At 38.5% G+C, this 19,766-nt stretch overlaps 1 protein-coding gene across 1 annotated transcript in view; it reads left to right on the top strand.

Moving 5' to 3' along the window:
- The first annotated feature begins 8,785 nt into the window (after nt 1–8,785).
- Nucleotides 8,786–19,766, top strand: part of fstl4 (follistatin-like 4) — a 188,541-nt gene continuing 177,560 nt past the window's right edge. Inside the window, exons 1-2 of the mRNA XM_041952258.1 lie at nt 8,786–8,935; nt 18,403–18,436. Coding sequence (XP_041808192.1) covers nt 8,786–8,935; nt 18,403–18,436 — 184 coding nt within the window. The remainder of the gene's footprint in view (nt 8,936–18,402; nt 18,437–19,766) is intronic.

Genomic DNA, 19,766 nt, shown 5'->3' with positions numbered 1-19,766 from the left:
CTTTAAGAATCAGAATGGATAGATTAAGGGAATACCATTTTTGATTTTCATACATTTTGTCATTGGGGGTTGCTGCAAGGTCACCAAAGTGGGCTTGAGACAGAGCCAATGGTCTGAACCTGTGGGCCAGTTTCAGGAAGTGAACAGGAAGATGAAATAAACATCACCAGACTGAGCGAGGCTAAAAATGTCTGGATATATCCTTTCTTGTTTCAGCTGCTAATAGTCATCATTAATTAGATCTTTTCCTTCTTAATTAGTTCCAATTTGTCAGAGTAAAATCTTTTTAACTGTAAGCTGTCTGGATCCTGGCCCGATAAGGCCTGTCAGCTTTTAACTGGTGTGCCGTCAACCCCCAGTCTCCTTTCCAAGGGGCAGTGCTTATGAGCCTTTTACATTACAGTGAATGACAGTTCATAACCTTATCTTTCCAGGCTACTGTGCTGTATAAATCCTCTTTGGGAAACACCACTCGAGAACGTCCTGAGATTCATCACAGTTCTTGTCAGAAAAAAATAAATAAAAGTAGGAAAAAACCTGAAAGGATGCGTATCCTGTTCACCTGGAGTGTCTGGAAGATAACTAGGGGTAGAACGTGTGATCCTGATGCATGGCTGACAGACAGATTGACACCCCTGGTCTCTTCTGTATCTTCCCCAACCACACAGGAGCAACAATGAAATATAGACGAACGAGTCGCTGCCGCATCCAAGCATCATGAAAACATTTTGGGCAAAGGCGATCCCCTCGGTGGCTCTATTTCATGCTACGTAGACATGTGTCTGAGGAAGGGGCTGTTTGAAGCCTGAGTGCAGGCAGATAGGCCGGCAGACGCAGGATGATAGTAGATATTTTACTGAAGAGGAGCATCAGTTTGAGGCAGCACTCAGAGTAACACCGTGTAGAGAGGTTTGTTCCAAAATGGGGTATGTACCATTCGGGAAAAAAGTGACACCTACTTTTGCAAAATGACTGACAGCAAAAAATTTTGACTTTCTACTTTTAAAGGGTAGCAGGTTAACCAAACTGACAAAAACACATAACTCTTTCAAAAACAGCCCTCTTCTCATCAACTGAAGAATATGCAGAAAAACAGAGATTTCCAAATTAAATCTCCATGCAGCATGGTTTGCAGAACAGCTCACTGCAGTCTCATGCGAAAGACTTTGCTTTAGGGTGGGGGGCTACAAGCCTTACAGCTTCAGCATGTAGTGCTCAGCATTCACAGATGTTGTTTTTTCTGTCCCTCCCGCCTTCTTTTGTAATCTTTTTAAATACTCAGCAACTTGCAGGGAGGAAGCCTGCTGAGTGGGGACTGATTGTCGTACTGGAACTGCATGTGTCATTTGTAACTGTGACAGCAAACCTACCTGGAGCGCAGCGCTGGGAAAGAGAGCGGGAAGGAGAGCTCAGCCTGATATCTTGAATTTGTCTCAGAGCTCAGCTAGAGGCCGTCCCCTGCTGCCATTACAGAGAGAGACGGAGAGGCTGGAGGGCTGCATGCGCTTCATTTACATGCCGCTTTTTAGTTGTGAACGCGATCCTTTTGACAAAGAATGTGATTTCAGTCAGACTAATTCAGTTAGATTTTAGCTGTTCAGTGTTCAGTTCAGGGTTGTGAAAAGCATGGTTTTGCTTTGCAACTGCCCAAACTCAAGGGTCCTAAAGGTCACCATCCCTTTGGTCCCTGTCAACATGTTGCAAACACATTGTCTTTATAAACGAGGTCAGCACGCCCACTACTGTTCTCTATAACATACTTAAAAAGGTCCTTAAAATCAAATTACAATATATGTTGTTGGCGGCATTTTCTGATCTTACGCCCTGATCGACCATACAGCATCATTTGTCTGTGTCTTCCAGAGCTGCTACAAATCACTATGGAAAATAAATCAGTTTTATATGTGAAAAAAACTGTGGTTCACGTTTGGGTTTGTGCAGCTTCAGGGTTAAATTAGTACTTTGTTGAAGTTAAACATTGTGGTTTGTATTAAAATGAACACCTCATTAAGTTTAGGGAAGTTGGTTGTCATGGTTACAATAATGGACACTTGGACTAGGGAACAGGGCTTTGTCACTTGAATTTAAACACAATGTTGTTTGGGGGCAAGTGATGAAACAGATAATTCCATCATTCTTCTTCATTAGTCCCATTAGTCCAATTAATATGTAAACCCAGCATTTTTTTTAAATTTGATCATTTATTGCTATTCATTTATTTCAACATCTATTTGCGAGTAACTTCCTCAACTATAGATCTTGCCTTAGAATGCTGTCATTTCTTTTTCATAGACTGGCTTTAAAGGTCAGAAAAGATGAAAATGGCTCAATCAAAGCTCCTGGAAACACTTGCCGTCCCCAAATATCATACATACAAATTCTAACACGCAGCGTGTTCACACATGACTAAATTTGCATGACTTTTGAATGTGCTGTTGATGGACATTAGTCCCACAAAGCAAAACAAGCAAATGCTGGATGAACTACAGGAGCTGCTCACAGCTGGAAAAAGATTAAAGTAATTGATGGCAGCATTGAGAAGAATTTTGATTTCTCTCTGTTGACTTTCCAATTCTTACGACAGCAACAGATTTCTAAAGTCGGAGTGAGATTGATGTCCTTCAGCACACATGTTTTTACCATTTCCTGTTAGTACGAAATGGTAAAGTACACTAATTACTTGCAGACCAATTACCAAAACAGCATACCATTAAGACTGGTATATGATGTATATTTTGTGATAACAGTAGAGGTGAGGATTTAGGACATTATAAATGCTATCTAAAGATAGTGAGTGTGTTGTAATCCAACCTATTGTCTTGTAATGGCTGGCTGGGAAGTGCCATGCACATAGATTAGGATCAGCGTAATCAATAGATGACTTGATCTACACACTAGAATAACACTGAAAATTGTAAAGCAGAAAATGCTTGCCACAAAAGAAAGAAGAAGCATCAGTCAACCTCACTGCGGTAGAACATATGCTCTCCAGGATCCATACTTGATATTGCTGACACACATCACCATTAGCCTCAGTCTGACAGTCGGTGTGTGCTCTTCAGAGCAGAGCCAGATGTTTTGTAGTTTCTCACACTGAGGAAGAAAAAGGGTTTTTTTTGTGTGTGTGTGTTGTATGTATGAAGACTCAGAAAATAGTCACATAATCATGCAATTTTCATTCTGTTCCAAAGGGCAGACTGACCTCCCCTGAGTCCAGGTCAAAAGTGGTTCTAAATTAGCTCAGATTGGTTTCTTAATGTCTGTATAGCATGTGTGTAATCACATTTTCTTGAAAGGAACTGCAAAATTCAAGATCAATATAATGAAATCCTGGTTGAAAACTATTTTCGAGATGTTTTTTACACATTAAGAAAACTTCTGTATGCAGACGTTTTGTTGGTCATATGACTGTGGTAAAGACAGACAAGATGAAGGTGTCCAGTATAAACTCAAACATTCAGTTTTTCCTTGTGTATATTGTTTTATCAGTCACATAATACAAGGTGACTTTGAGCTGATAGGAAACATTTGCATAAATACTGTATATATATTTTTAACTGAGACACCAGATTTAATCTAAAGTGAACTGTGAGTCCTGAAGGTATTTAGCCACTTAAAACAAGATTCAAAAAGCAACTAATACATCACTATGCATTGAGTAATATGGAAAGCGTACTCTATCATGATGACCCTTGTCAACTCTGCAAATGTTCCCATGCAGGTGTTAGACACCTAACAGCTTTAATAATCCCACATAAGATCCTCCTTGCAGTGAGGAATTATCTCCTCGTTTGTTTGTGTGTGTTTTCCCATGTGTCCACTTAGGCATTCATGAAGAAATCTTTGCAGCCATTCAATTCAATTCATTAAGCAGTGGGTGAAAATGAATATTTTAGCTCCACCTATAAAAAAGCAGCTCCTGGCTAAGTGAAGCTGATGTGTCTCAAAGGCATGTGAGATGCTGCCCTCCTCCGAACACCTTCTTTTAAAATGTGACGGAGGGTAACAGATGGTTGTTTACCATTCATGAGCCCAGCACATTATGGGTATTTCCTTCAGTGTTATAGTAGCAATAGAAAGAAAGCATCAGTTAAGTTTTTCATTTATTAATCCTTATTGGACAGAGTAAGCACAATACTCACATGCCCATATGTAATGTTGTCATAGTCAAAGCAAAATGATCCTTTCCTATTGTTTTCATATGCATGAATATATTCTTTTTGCTGATGTTGAGCTCAGGGAGGGTTCATGGGGAGGTTACAGGCTCCTGTTTGTGTACTGCACTTCTTGTATGCATTTAATGTGAAAACAATAAATATACTGTTGGGAAAAACACGCAGCTCCACTGTCAGACAAGTAAATGCAAGACAAGTACGTCCAAAAATGCATTACAGTGCAGTATGGGATGAGTAGTTTCCCTCTTGTCTTATATTCTTACTTTTCTTTTTGTTCATTTTTCAGTTTGTTTTTCATCTAATAACTAACTAGCTGGTCCAGGTCATGATTTAAAGAGCCTTCGAACAGATTTGAGTATGTAAGATAGGAACTGACAAAGGAAGCGAGCCAGCTGCAGGCAGCTCTACGGGACGCCTCAGGCCCTTAAAGATACATTTTTGTCCCAAAAACTGGAAGTCCTGAAGACGGAGACATGAAAAATGAGAGATGTGGAGTGAAGGCAGCTGGGATATGAGTAGACGGTATTTAACTTTCAGTGACTGACTCTGTTTATAATGCAAGTCCTTCACTGAGCAAGTCTGATCTGAACAAAGCTGCCAAAGGGTGCACTGGTTTTAAAGAGTCTGTCTCTTTAAGCTTTTTAATATGCTGGTCAAATAATCGCTTCCTCATAGACTTTCCCCCTCCTGATGAATTTCAAAATGGACCATTCATTCCACACCAGGGCTCTGTTTGTGTGTGTGTGTTTGTGTACACTTATGTCTGAATGTGTGTAGCTGTGTGTGGGCCAATGCCAGGGGGCCAGGCAGCACATTAAGACAGTGACTGGCAGATCTCATTTGGTGTTTAATTTCACAAGGGTGAGCTCTCATCTGTGAGGGCCCATTAGCCTCGGGCCAGCTAGATGAATGATGCTGGTGGTTTCTTGTCCAGTGATGTTTACACTGACAGGACTTATGCGATTCTGTGTGTGGAAAGAAACTGAGAGCATTTACTGAAATATTATAATTAGGTATATTTCTGGGGTGCTTGAGTATTTCAGTTTTATGCTATTTTACACACCACATGTCAGGGGCAAATATTATACTTTCAACACCACATTTACACGTCTCATTACTTGTTTCTTTGCAGATAATGATGTTAAAAACCTGTGATGAGCATCTAGGCACAGACATCCATTCCAGACCAGTTCGTAACAGTATGTGTGTCAATGTAATCTCAACTCAAAGATCCACTAACTAGCTTTTTATCTGAGCTTTCAACTTTTCAACATCTAAAAAGATGGTGAGACGCAGTTGAAAGCTCAGACCAAGTTGACCGTTTGAGTTGACATTTGGTCCCACATATCATGAGCACATGAAACATGACATATTGTTATGCAGTAAATTATTAAAGTAAATATAACATCATTTTCTGACACTGTGACGGGGTTAGTTCTTCCTCCATGCACTGCTACTTTGGACTCCACAGTTCCTCTCAGTGCTGCAGAGCATTTTAGTGTATTTTGGATTACTGCGTTGGTTAGGATTAAGATTGAGGTTAGGTTAAGGGTTTGGTGATAAATGCTTGACAAAGACTGCTACTAGGTTGTGAACATTGGAGCATTTAGCATAAAGAGCCAGATATTTTTCTCAGTAGTGAGTGGAGACCAAACCAAATTCACGGATGTCTGGCAACAGTTTGCAGGCAACAGTTTTCTCATATGTTCGCCGATCACTTTTATGATATGATAGTATGTCAGGGTTGTATTTTTAGTTTGTTCCACCAACTCAAGGTGGCCAACAAAACAAAACAATAATGCCGTAATGTAATTGAATGCAGGGAAAGTAAACATAACACTTTACTTAAGTAAAATTCTGAATGCAGGACTTTAATTTAATTGAGTGCAGTGCTTGATTTGTAAATCAGGAGGTCAAGGAACAGGAGAGACTGAGAGAGAAAATATCACAGACCACATCAAAACTCTCTGGTGCCTGCAGCACCGCGGACAAGCTGTTGGCTGATAAAACGAAACAAACTAAACAAAGCTGTCACCACAAACAAAACATTATTCATTTACATTTATTAATCAGAACATATTTACAATAATCACTCAAAATCTATCTATCTATCCATCTCACTGGCAGTCCCTTCACTTCCCTGTCGTTTCCCTTCTGTGTGTGGATTGCTACAACGGTGGGAAAATGAAATTAGGGCAGAAAGTTCTATTTACAACCACAAAAACCAAGCAGTCTGTCTGTCTGTCTGTCTGTCTGTCTGTCTGTCTATCGACCTCCGTTTCAGTATTACAGACACACACATCCACCCACTAATTTAGGATACTCATTTCACAGAGCTCTAACAGTAAATGTTACCATAAAAATTATTTAGAAAATGTATTTAAAGATTTTGTCCAAATCTGGGAGGTTCCAGATCCTGGTCCAGCAGGATCCGGCAGAAATTAAGCCTTGATTGAGTGTTGATTGACTGTTTTTACATGTTACATGCTTTTGTTCCTCCAGCTTGAAGTCAAAATGAGAACAAAGTGATTTTTTTAATCGACAGTTACTTTTTATTGCAGTTGAAAACTGATGTAAAATTGATTTTGACAAAATGCTTGTTTATAAGATTTATTTATTTCTTTATTGCAAAAAGCAAAAGTAAATATATGATGCAGAGAATAACATTTCAGCCAGCAGAACCAGGGCATTGCAGGTGAAGGTGAAACACAGCACCCTATTAATAATAATATTCAGTTCTAGTGAAGAGCTGCTGCAGACATTTAACACTATAAACACCTGCACTGTTTTTAGATGCATCATGTGTTTTTGTGCCCTTGTATCAGTTCAATTGCAAACTTTATGGCCCCCTAAGGGAAATTTGTTTTCCGACTGCTTCTGCAGTAAAACACATAATAAAGTCACATAATAAAGTATAAAACCACTGTAAAAACAATAAACGCATTACCTGAAAGTACAAGAACACACATAACAAACTGCCGCGTCACACAGTACAACAATAAACACCTGCATCAGCTGATAAGACCAGACAAGATGCCAGTGCATTGATAGAGACCCATAAATATTTCTCATTGGTGTGAAATGCCAAGTTCCTGTGGAGGGCGTTAGGCAAACAGGGGTACACTAGTACAATACAATACAAACCCAGTACAATAAACCTGGAATAAATACTACTAAAACTGATAGTATTCATTTTTTGTTGTGACTGTGCCAGAGAGTGCAACTAAGTCAACACTTTGCTGTTTAATGCATTTTTAGTTTGTGTTCTTGATGTATTGCATAACATTTTAATGCAAGGTCATCCTCTTATACAGTATTTCCCCGCTATGAACATAATTTTTGATCTTATTCCAGTTGAAATGAATAGCCATCCGTTTCATTCGTTCTTGAGCTTAGGTCCTCCAAAGCACTACCATTTAAAACACATTTAATGTATATTAAATGCCTGCTTACCATGTTTATTTATATCATTTACCAAAGGAAGAATTCATTATTTGAAAAAAAAAAGTTTAGGAACAGCTATTTCAGGTGCTTCTTACTCATCACCAGTACAGTTGGGATTCTTTGTGTATTATTTCCTTAAGGTTTGTGTGTGTGTGAGAGAGAGTGTGTGTGTGTGAGTGAGTGAGAGAGTGTGTATGAATCACAGCAGTGAAATTGATCCTCTGAGTTCATATTTTAAGCTCCCATGCCACACTCCACCATTTGCGACTTCAGAGAGTTGTCTCTTTGTTGACATCAAAAGATTTTCTGTGTCCTTTGTAATACAGATAATTATCCCCATCAGTGTGGGCTTTGATGTTTACATAGCCATATTATGCTTTGTGTTCCTGTGCGTGTATGTGCATAATGAGTGAATGTGAGTGTACAGTATTTGCTCCATTGTGTGTGCACAATGTAGGAACATCATTTCAAGAATTTGTCTTACATGCGTTTATGAATTGTATTGAAATGACTGGAATTTGAAACAACATCAGTTAGAGATGCTATGCTAAGCTATTGAATTATTAGTATAATCTTTTAGCCTGTTCATGTTTGCTTTTTTTTTGGCTAAGATATCATATATCATCTTATCATATAATTCCTGTAAATAACAACTGAAATAAAACTGAACACCCTGATTTGAACACACCTCTGTCTCACTTATCCTGCCTACATTGCAGTGGTTACAATGACATGGTTACTCCTAAACACATCATTTTTTAACATGTTTTCAGCTCAGCTGTTTTTATCGTCTCTGCAGAGAACACTGACTTAAGTGCAAGTCCCACAAATAAAATGCAAGTTTAAAAAAGTTCCTAAAATGCATTTCCATACAAACACAATTAAATTACAAATAAGGTGTGCAGATTTACAGTTAAAGCTAGATGATAATACACTACAACACAACTTTGACATGGTTCATTTAATCATATTGTTAACGTAAGATACAAAGAAGATTAAGTCTCAATTTTACAGAGCTCAGGTCCAGTATGATCCCAGATGAACATGAGGAGGACTATCGAACTGTGTAACATGTTTTATTTTTGGAAACTGCAGTGGGTACAACAAAGGGAGTCTAAGGACTTTGTGTATATTGTGTTTTTACTTTTCCACTCAGGTAGACACTCATGGGCAGCCTGGGTGTTTGGGCTGTGGCTGTGGCCGCTCTGCTGGGGACCTCAGGGTGCTGGCTGGCTGAAGGGCACAAGAGTAGCAGGCGAAGCAGCGTGGATACAGCCAGCATTTCACATACCTCTTTGCAGGAACCATACTCCAGGGTAAATATCCTGTGCAACTTCCACACACACACACACACACACACACACACACACACACACACACACACACACACACACACAGATGTGCATTACACACTGAAGTTTGTGTTTCTATTCTTGTGAGGACACTCATTGATATAAAGCATTCCCTAGCCCCTAACCCTAACCTAAACCATCACAACTAAATACGTAAACCCAACCCTTACCCTAGCCCTAACCTAAACCTAATTCTAATCAAACTCTTAAAACCAAGTCTAAACCCTTAAACAGCCCTTTGAAGGTTGATGTGAAAATGAGGTCCAGCCAAAATGTCCTCACTTTCCAGAAATGTCCCCACTCCTAAGGTCTAAATCTCAAATTGATTCTATAAACACACAGTGATATGAATCATACAAACCATACACTAAATCAGGGTTGTAAAAAAACACATTTGTTGTCAAATTTTGCACATTTTAATGACTGTGGAACAGTGTGCTACTGTCTTGATATCTCCTATGCTATGACATGAGGCATGGAAGAAGTAAGCATGTGCATTTTCTGTACACCATTTCAAGTTGTTTATAAATACAAGACACGTAATTTTTCAAACACAGTATCAGTCATAATATGGACAATCAGGCTGAAATTCACAGGATCTGTCTCTAAGCATGTTTATGATGACTGCACCAAATTGTAGGTTGAAAGATCAAATACAATTTCCGTGAATGCTGTGTCAAATATGTCCAGAGTACAGTGCCAAATCACTCTAAAAGTGATATATTAGTTTAACTCACTTTACTGGCCACGAGTGTTTAGAAACGTTTTTCTGAAGATTTACATTTTTTAGAAATGTTTAAATTGGCTAGATTTAAAATAGTAGGCACTGAATATCCTCCCAGAGGAGGAGAATCTGAAATTGGCCACACTTTGGAGTGTCTTGAAGTTGCAGATCTACTACTGGAGGACGCTAACTGTCAATAAAATACACGTGGCTACTAGGCAGCGATGCAGTGTTATGATTGGCTGATCGAATTGAAAGCAAGTGGTTGGTTTGCTTTGCCTCTTGGGCGTGTACGTAGTTTAGTGATATTAACGCTATTGGTCGAATTGTTAAGAGTTAGTCAACCGTTGAAATGACGTTGTTGTAGCTGTGCGATGAACTTGTCTAAAACTAGCGGTTAACTAGCTATCTGAAGTATCTTATCGCCATTATTTCAGATATTTTTATAACTGGTTAGAACTTATCTGAATTGGAGTGAATCATTACAATGGAAAGACGCTTGTCAGTCGACCTACAAATACCTTCACAACTCGCTTACTGGAATACGGGATAGCAGGTAAGTTGCTTATTATTTAGCGTTAATGTTTCTGCTATGAAGTAAGACGCCAGTGTCCCACGTTACAAACATTACAGTAACGTTGGCTAAATTTCTCATACCTGCTTAAATTTCAAACGTCAAAACTACGTATGGGCCCAAAATCATCTTGAAATTAACGTCATGTGACATACAGTGTTGGGCTGTGGCGACGTTACTAGCTTAAAATTCTCAGTTGCTTGTTGTTAACGTCGCCGAGTCAAATAGCTTTTAGTAGCTCAGTTCTATTAATGATCAAATAGTAGCGTCCATGCAAGCTAACTACATTTCCCCGAGCATTTCTGAAGCTCAAACGCAGCGGAGCTTTCTGCTGCAGCTTGAAATAAACCCACTTGGGATCAGTAAGTAACGCCACTGCCATAGACGGACTTGTAAAAAATAGAAAACTAGCTTGGATATAGTTAACTACTTTTGCCATGTTACTGTGTCTTAGCTTGCTACATTCCTTGGTTAGCTTCGGTGTAGTGAAGCTTTATTTAATGTAGGGTAACTGGTAGCTTTACGTTTCCCAACTATGACATACTAGGTTTGCCTGTGACATAAAGGCTAGCTCACTTGCTAAAGAGCTAGCTAACGTAGGAAAACATGCATTGCTTATTGTCTTATATGACAGGTTTCTAACTTTTGTAGGATATACTCATAGATTAACTTCAAAGTGTTTGGCTCATTATTATCTGTTTGAAACTTTCCAGTTCATTTAATATAAAAAAATGAAAACAAACTGATGGATGAAAAGTCACATAATAAAAACCTCAATTTGCAGCACACACACACACGCACGCACGCACGCACACACACACACACACACATTTATATATAGTATTAATTTGATTAAATAGCATAAGGAGCAGGGTTTTTTTTTTTACTTAAATTCGTGGAACAAGTTCTACTCACCACCAGAGAACCGATTTCCTGTAAACTGGTCAAGAGCGTCCTCTTGCATTATTTTTGATGTTTGGGAATGTAAAATCTAGGTGAAAATCAGTAACAGTCAACTGACTGCATCTCAAAAAAATGTTTTCAAACCCACCAATGTGCAAAGCAGCCGGGTTCATAATAACGTCATTAGATATTACATAAAGGATTGCGTGAGCGAGGGTAGGCTGACATTTAAATGTGAAATGTATCAAAACATGAAACAATCAGTGTGAAAAATATAGGTGACCAAATAATCAGCTAAAGATGTAAACCATTTTTATTTTAGTTTTGTTGAGCGAAGTTTGTGTTTAGAAATAAAGGTCTCCTATATGGCTACCACACGAATAACTAAATCATATGAAAGCACTGTGTGCCGATTAGAGGTCTTCACAAGTTTGGACCCACTCCGAAACAGATTTATGTAAATCTTCAAGGATTAGCTGCTGATTTTAATCAATTAGAGGAAATTTAATGCTATGTCTACTGCATCACAGTAAGTCTGTACTCTTAATCTGTCACTTCCTCTCTGTCTCTCTGCTCACTTTGGAAGAGAAGAGGAAATTGACAGGGGGAGAAATGGGCAGACAGCTGAGGATGAGAGGTTAACAATTACTCTGTGAAAATCGCAACAACATTGTTTGGTCATGCTACCTGAGACACAGAATCCAACACTCCCTGCCCTTACTGTGTCTACAAATGTGGTTTCTTTGGATTGGTATTAGCTGTGGATGTGATTCAGTTCCTCCTTGTGTCTGACTCCCTCCCCTCCCACTTTGCTGCTTCCTCTGATGGATTTGGTGACAAATAACAATGACAGCAGTGATGTTGGCGTTAACCTGTGTACTTGTGTTTATGTAGTCTTTGTATGAATATATGTATGGATTACCATTTTTAGTAATTGCTGTATTTAGTTATTACAACTATTGTCTGCTGTTTTCTCAAACCAAAGTGCCCTTTGGGGACAGTAAAGCTTTACTTTTCACAACAGACTGCTATTGGTAGTGTTTATTGTATGTCATACCTATGGGAAGAAATGTTAATAAAGTGACAAATATTGCAGATGATTGAGGTCAGTGAGGTTAGGTTGTAATAGACAGGTCTAGTTGGCTGTTTGAGAATAAATTTGTTTTACAAGGTTTAGTCATACACATTATCAAAATGAAAAGGCTTATTGATACTTGTCTGATTCATTTCATGTGTTCTACAATGTGTTTTTGTGAATCTGCTTTTTAAGGTAGTGGTAAAGGTCTCTGAATGCTGTAGTGATTGTAAAAGCTGAATATCTCAGAACAATACCAGATGAAAGTAAAACTCTGAATATCCCTCATTTAAAACTAAGCCTACAGAGTTGAAACAAATCAAAACAGACATCAGTGTTATTAATTTACTTATATGAGTAAGTACATGCACAGTTTATGCTAGGATCCCCACATTCTTCCAAAATCAAAGAGGATTGGTGGTAGGAGAAAACATCTGTGTGAGGTGGGGCCTCATGGCTACTGGTAGTCCTGTTAGTCAGAGCTAACAAGCTGAGCTGCCAGTGATGATCTCTCAGTCTCTGCTGGAATAGCACGGATGCCAGCGGTGCTTTGGCCTTTAAGAGTTGCTGTGTTGTTTCCTATGTTGTAACATTACGATAGTGGTGTGTATGGGGACTGCCAATACAGTTGCAGCTGTACTGTTTGCAGTGGTTGATGTTACTGTTCAACAGCATAAAATGTTTAGAGAAGCTCTGGATATATCATTTATCAGTGTGCCCTTGTGTTGTTTTTGCAGCAGAAGGGGAAAATAGTTCTTTTTCATGTCCGAGACATCTCCCTGCTGGTTTCTGTTAAAACTTGTCAACATTACCAACTTTTTTTTTGTTCTGTACTAGGCTACATTAATTCAGAACTAGCGGTCTCTTGAGCATGGTTCAGAGTTCTGGTGAGGTAACAGTACAAAAGTCACTTAAACTGATAAATAATGAATGGAAAATGATAAAAGCTCTAGGCAACTCACAAATCAACTCCTGTGCTCAAAATCTGATCTGATTTTTTTTTTAAAGTAGACCAAATAGTGATCATTTTTCTTCACCACTCTTGTGTTTTTTCTTCTGGATGATGTGTCTTAGGACAGCTATTTTCGCATATTATGTAACTCTTATTTATTACTTGTCCCTCTGTGTGACAAGCTTACTACTTTTTTGGGTGTAGTGTGAACATTCAGCTACATTGAATTTTTCATTGTACTTTTTTGAATGGTTACAACCATTAGTAATTAGTTCAACCATTAGTTGACTAGTTGCCACATGTTTATCATATTGATTAATTAATTAAAATATTTTTTGGAACATGCTACTATGTGAGCCACCTGTTAACAACACTGCTAACGGCAAAAGTGGTAACACTAATGATTCTAAATGTGTTGGAACAACCAGCAAGGAGACTACACATTTTGGTAATTTATTTCAACACAGTATAAAATTTGTTCATAACAAGGGAATAAAATACTTCCAACTTCGCAAAAACAAAAACTTGGATGCATCAACAGGGGCCTGTATGAAGAGGGAAACAAGAGTGAAGTGGTTCAGTGATTTTGCAGTAACTATAGAGAAAGAGTGTGCACATTGGATGAAAAGTTTAGGAGTAATAAGGTTATGCATTGAATGAATATGGAATAACTGTAGGAACAAATTAAAATGAAAAGAATGAAAATAGCCTTTTCTCCATGAGGACAGGTTTTTCTCTTGCGTTTTAATTTTCAGCAGTGGGGCTACCACCCACTACATTTACATTTTGATTATGACTTGTCCCCATAAACCTTTATTTTTTATTTCGTTGCAGTCCCAGAGGGTTAGTTCACAATTTTCAGGCCATCTCCTGAGAATTTGTATTCAGAGCTGAAGAAACCCTTTCAGGCAAACAGATCTTGTGCAGTGGTTACCATTATATGAAGCAATAATACTCTTCTCTACTATAATTATTGTGGTAGGTGATGCTTTCTGTACTCAGAACAACCCTCTGGTACTTTTTCAGTACCATCTTTCTTATACTGAGATACCTATTATGAGGTAAACAGTAGTAGTAGTAGTGTACTCATATAATGAAGGTGGACACAGCCATGTTTGCTAAATTAGCTCTTTGCATACTTGTAGTTGGTGAAGCAGTACGATGAAATCAAAATCAGCTGTTGTAAAATCCAAATTTTAGAAGTAAGTGCTGAACCCATTAATCAGAAACAAAAGCAGGGTAGTAGCAGTAGGGTGCAAGGTGGGTGTTAACATAACAAAACAAGGTGGGTGTTAACATAACATAACAAAAATTTTAGAGTACATAAAACTTGACACCTAAAATGTAATTAACTCGTATTCCATAAAGCAGCCACTGAAGGGCCTCAGAGTGGGCTGCGGAGGTTGTGGTACTGCAAAATGGTTAGATTGAAATTAAAACCCATTTTTGTGGTAATTTACAAAGCTAGTTGTTGTTAGATCTAGATGTGCTCAAGAATTCACATAGATAAATAAAATGTTAAATTAAAATGCATAATTTCATTGACCAGTGACATTTGACTTACATCACACCAATCAAGTAACTGAATTTCCAGAAATGATTTATTGGTTTTGGTTTTGGAAGTTATTTGTGAAAATGGTTGTTTTTGCATGGGAGATGATTAGCACATTTAGTAGCAAGTACTTTATCAGGTGTTTAAAGAATGTTGTGAATGACTTGTATCTAGAAGCTAGTGACAAATTTGAATACATAAAAATGTTTAGAAGACAGAGTGTGCCAGTGGGCATCACTAGAAACATGAAACCACTCCAGCTAATGATGCAAGGCTTTAATTCTATTTTAGGATTCATCAAAGTTATGCCTGTGAAGGTATTAACACTTACATACACTGCCAGTGTTTTTCTTTTGGCTCCTTTTCATTTACCTCATTAGGTAACCTGTTGGTGCGCTGATGAGCTGCTCTTAGAGAGGACTATTGAATGTAGACAGGTGAACTCTTGTGAAAACACAGACACTGATAGATTCAGCTTTCCTTCCCTGCTGCTCCTCAGGCTTCTTTTTCATCCTAATCAGGCAATACCTCAAAAACATCAAGGTGTCAATATGGTTCACATATTGGACAATAACTGAAGCTGCTCCTTAACAAATATAATGAAGCAGCAACTCTGTGTTGGCATGCAGGTAGCTATTTCTAGCAGAGAGTTTTGTTGTTGACTGGATTTAAAAGCCAGGGAGAGACAGAGAGAGAGTAAGTGTAAGGGCGCATATAAACATATGGGTCCTTGAATGAAGAGTGCGTTCATAGCATCGCATATAAGAGAGTGAGGCATATTCAACCAGACTTTGTAAAAGACACAGCTTGGCTTGAACTGCCCTGCTGTTCAAATTGCATTCTCACAAAATGTCAGTCTCTGTGGCAGCAATGTCAGCCTCTTGTTTTGCGTGGGTGTTTTAATGGTATCCAAGATGGAGGCATGTCGCTGTCAGAGATTTGTGTGCTGTAGTTTTTCGAGAGGCTATAGCAATCTTATTGAGTTTGTACACTTAAACTCTATTGCTACCACAAAACCCAATAAACAGATGACTGGAGAATTGGTGCCACCTACAGCTTGTCTTGATGAACCAACTATTAAAAATTGGTTAATGGTAGTGGATGGAAACAAGCATTTATTCACATTTCTTTTGCAGACTTTCTTGATATTTGGTTCAAATTGCCATGCATTTGGAATGGATGGAAACCTAGCCTATGACTCGCTGCTCAGACATTGGGTAGTTAAGTCCCCTTGAAGCTTTTTAGCGTTGAAATACTTAAAACATTAAATGCCAATTAATGGCATTTCTGAGTAGCCTTTTTTCTGTTATTTTACCTGTGCTTATGCACCACAAGCTACACCCTCAGGATTTACACCGCCTCTCTTTTAACCTAACCTGTCGTGAAAATTACAATGTATAACATGCAAGTGCGGGATTAAAGAAAGTAAAATAAAAACATAGAAGGTGTTGAATCTAGTGTCTTCCATTATTGTGCATACTGCATGGTGTTGCATTGCGAGAGAAAAATACAGACTACTTTCTAATCAACTATGAATCTGCTTTGGCTCAAGTGACATTGCAGTAGCTGCCTTTAGTTATTGTTGAAGTATTATTGTAAACCATAAAAATCCCTGAATGTATAAAGGAAAGCGACGAAAAGAACCCTGGAGAGTAAAAAGAAGACAGTATTTTTAGAAAGAGGCGTATAGCCTTTCTTTCACCTCTATGCTTGGTTTGATTCTCTAATCAATTGATCAAACAGCGGCACTCAAGATGATGGAAGGCAGTGCTGATGAGCACACTCAATTTTATCCTGCCATCATGAGGAAGCACGTCTGCAATTAAGATGGACAGATGGCAGAAAGAGAGAGGGATAGAGATGTAGAGACAAAGAAGGAGGGAATGACAGGAGGCGCTAAAACTGCTGTGTTTTTCGTGAGGCTCTCAGTCTCTTGGGAAGCCAAGAGGGCCTGGTAGTCACACACATGTTTTATCACTGAGCCTCATTAACGTTGACATCTACACTGAGGGACAAGAATGCTAAATGTCACAACACTTCAATTGCTGCCACATATTGGCTTCTTCAGAAGCAGTGTTGCATCGGAAGACCTGCTCCTGTTCTATTTTTAAACATCATGTCGATCCTTTGTTTTGCCAGTGTACGTTAAATTGCATCTAAAGTTTAGATGCATTTATGCAGAGCCGGTGCTGTAACAGCAGCGGTGATCAGTAGTAAACAAGCGCACAATTCACACTTAAATGCTCACAATTTTCACAAACACACACACACACATACCCACACAGGTTGACTGGGCTCCCACTAAAGGAAACAAGAAAAATAAAACTTGATGCACGGTGAGCTGCAGTGAATTCCATTACACAGCTGTTGGGTCCAACCATGCAGAACCTTCAAGTTCCAGATATTTTCCGTTCACATAATTATTAATTCATAATGCAAGACATCATGATGTCACTTAAAATACCTGCATTTCTTTTAAAACTCCATTCACCTTTTACTTTTATATCCACACTCCTTTTGTCTTCCGCATAATATCTTGGATACCATATATACATGGGGGCAGAATATTGCCTCTCTTTTTCTTATCTGCCCCTGTCACTGCTCAGTGATGCTGCAAGACAACTCTCCTCTCTTCTGACATCCTCAGCACTTTCTGTATGTCCCTTGTAAAGCTGTTGCTGGTCTTTATTGTCAGTTCTGCTGTGCATTATCCTTTTTAGAGATGTGCCAGAGTTTCAGGGCTGATGACGATTACTGATGACCTGTAATGGCCAATACCATAATTGTGAAGAGGACAATAGATAGATAGATATTTTTCTAATACAAAACAAATATTAAGGGAATCTTCATCATCTCTAGAATAAGTGTGCAAAAAGTGTACAGGCTACAAAAACCATCAGAATAACTTAACATACTTTTGGACTAATTAATCCGTCATTCTCTCTGCTCTGGCCTCGGCTCTGCACTGCTGTCTCACCCACCAACACAGAGCAGAGGAGAAAAGGACAAGCCAATAACAATAATTTTCTTACATTTTTTTAGTACATTACTTTACCAGTAATAACACAAGTTGTCTGTATTTGTTGTTGTTGTTGGTGCTAACATACTGTAATATTTCCCTGTCAACAGTATGCAATGCATGCACCATTGGTTTCATACTAAGGTCCCAGACATACTAAAAACGTGAATCAGTACTAGTAGTACTGATGTAATTGGGTCGGTACCCTTAAAAGTACTGAGTTCTGCTCCCGACCCTACAAAAAATATATGTTTATCCTTGTGGTTTCAGTTGTTTAACATCATGATAAACATTCCAGTTCAATATGGTGACACCTGCCATCTTGCAGCCTGGTGGCAAATGTGTTTCCAATTATGATGATTTAATTGATTCTGGGATCTGCCTTTGTTAATTTCTCTGCTGTCATCCACCATATATTCTCATATTCTCTCACTTTCTCTTGTCTCTTTTTTCTTTGTCTTTCTCTTTCTGTCTGTTCACCTTTGTTTTCTTTCACCGTCTTTCTCTGAACCTAGAAAAGAGGAAAAGGCATAGTAACGAATGGTGTGTGAAAAGCTACAGAAAGGGCTGTTTTTTCGCCTCACTCCTCCAAGCCTGTAATAACCACTTTTGTGTGTGCTCTCTGTTTGCAGGAGAAGGGGAAAGCAGACGGGAACATCGATCAATGTGAGTACACTTACTGTGTTCAAACCAAACAGCATTTTTCAAAATATGCCATGTTGTGCTCCATGACAAAATCTTTTTTTTTTTCTTGGGCTGTTATTCTGGCGTATACTTTGGTTTTCTGATTGCTGGGAAATGCTGCTGGGAAGTAATTCAAATCTGAATGGCTCCCATAAAATGGACCATCCAGCCCATTATGGAGAAGACCCCTGATCGTGATATAACTGTTCAATCTGAAAAATCCCACTTATTACTGCATCACATTTATTGCTCTTCTGTCCTCAGAGGATGTGTTTGAAAGCATTTCAGATTTTGATTTTGTAATCATTTCAGTTGTCAGTACGTGCCAAGATATAATCTCCCAGCCAGTTGTGGGACTGGCAGACATCAGTCTATTTATTCAGTTGCATTTGACACCATCTGAGACAAAATAGTAGGATATTTTTTCCATTAGTAATGTGAAACTGAACCCCACCATGTCCTGCTGTCCTCCCTCAACTCAACAGTCAAAAAGTGGAAGCATCTGAAATCACTCATTCCAAGTGACAACCCTTTAATATGCTGAAAAAGTATTTATCAGGTGAATAATTCATCTGTCAACTATTATTCGTTCCCTGTTCGAAATGATTAAGTAATGTATGCTTGGCTTGGGCCTCATGGGCTGTGTTACACTGCAGTGATTGATCAGACTGTCGATGCCCTCCAAAGAAGATCATTCATGTTTTTGACTTCAGTAGAGGGAAGGAGTAGGTCATCATCCCACTAACCTGATGATTAATGGCGAATCTGCTCTACCATTTGAGCTACAGCTGCCATGACCAGAATTTTGATATCAGTATCAATACTACATTGAATAAAACCAAAATTTTGATAATACTATTCTGCCAAGTTGAGTTATCAACACAACACGCATGTGTTTGCAGTTCACATTATTGTAGTGACATATGGTCAGGGATGTTGAAGTTTACAACTACTCTGGGATTAAGTTCAAAACTTAGTGTTTGACTGTTGGACACTCTTGCTTTTTTAAGTTTTTTTTATTTTTATCTACCTCAGCTATTGATTTTAGACCATATATACTGGTAAATGTTTTGTTTTTGCTGCATTTAACCACCAGAAGAGGTGTGTATTTTTTTCCTCATATATTTAGTTTGGTGCCAGGTTCCTACATGCCCAACACAGGTGATGATGAAACTGATTTTCAGTTCAGTATTAAAAGCAATCTTTCCCAACAATCCTGAAATGACGTGTGGCAAAGCAATCAAGGACTGTTGTCAGAAGAGAGATTCAGTATATGTTGTTGTAGAGAATATGGTCTTATTTGCAATGTTTG

Source organism: Chelmon rostratus, chromosome 14, assembly GCF_017976325.1.
Source record: "Chelmon rostratus isolate fCheRos1 chromosome 14, fCheRos1.pri, whole genome shotgun sequence".
Lineage (NCBI taxonomy): Eukaryota > Metazoa > Chordata > Actinopteri > Chaetodontiformes > Chaetodontidae > Chelmon > Chelmon rostratus.
Note: the sequence above shows the minus strand (reverse complement) of the source record. Positions and strands in the feature narration are given on the sequence as shown.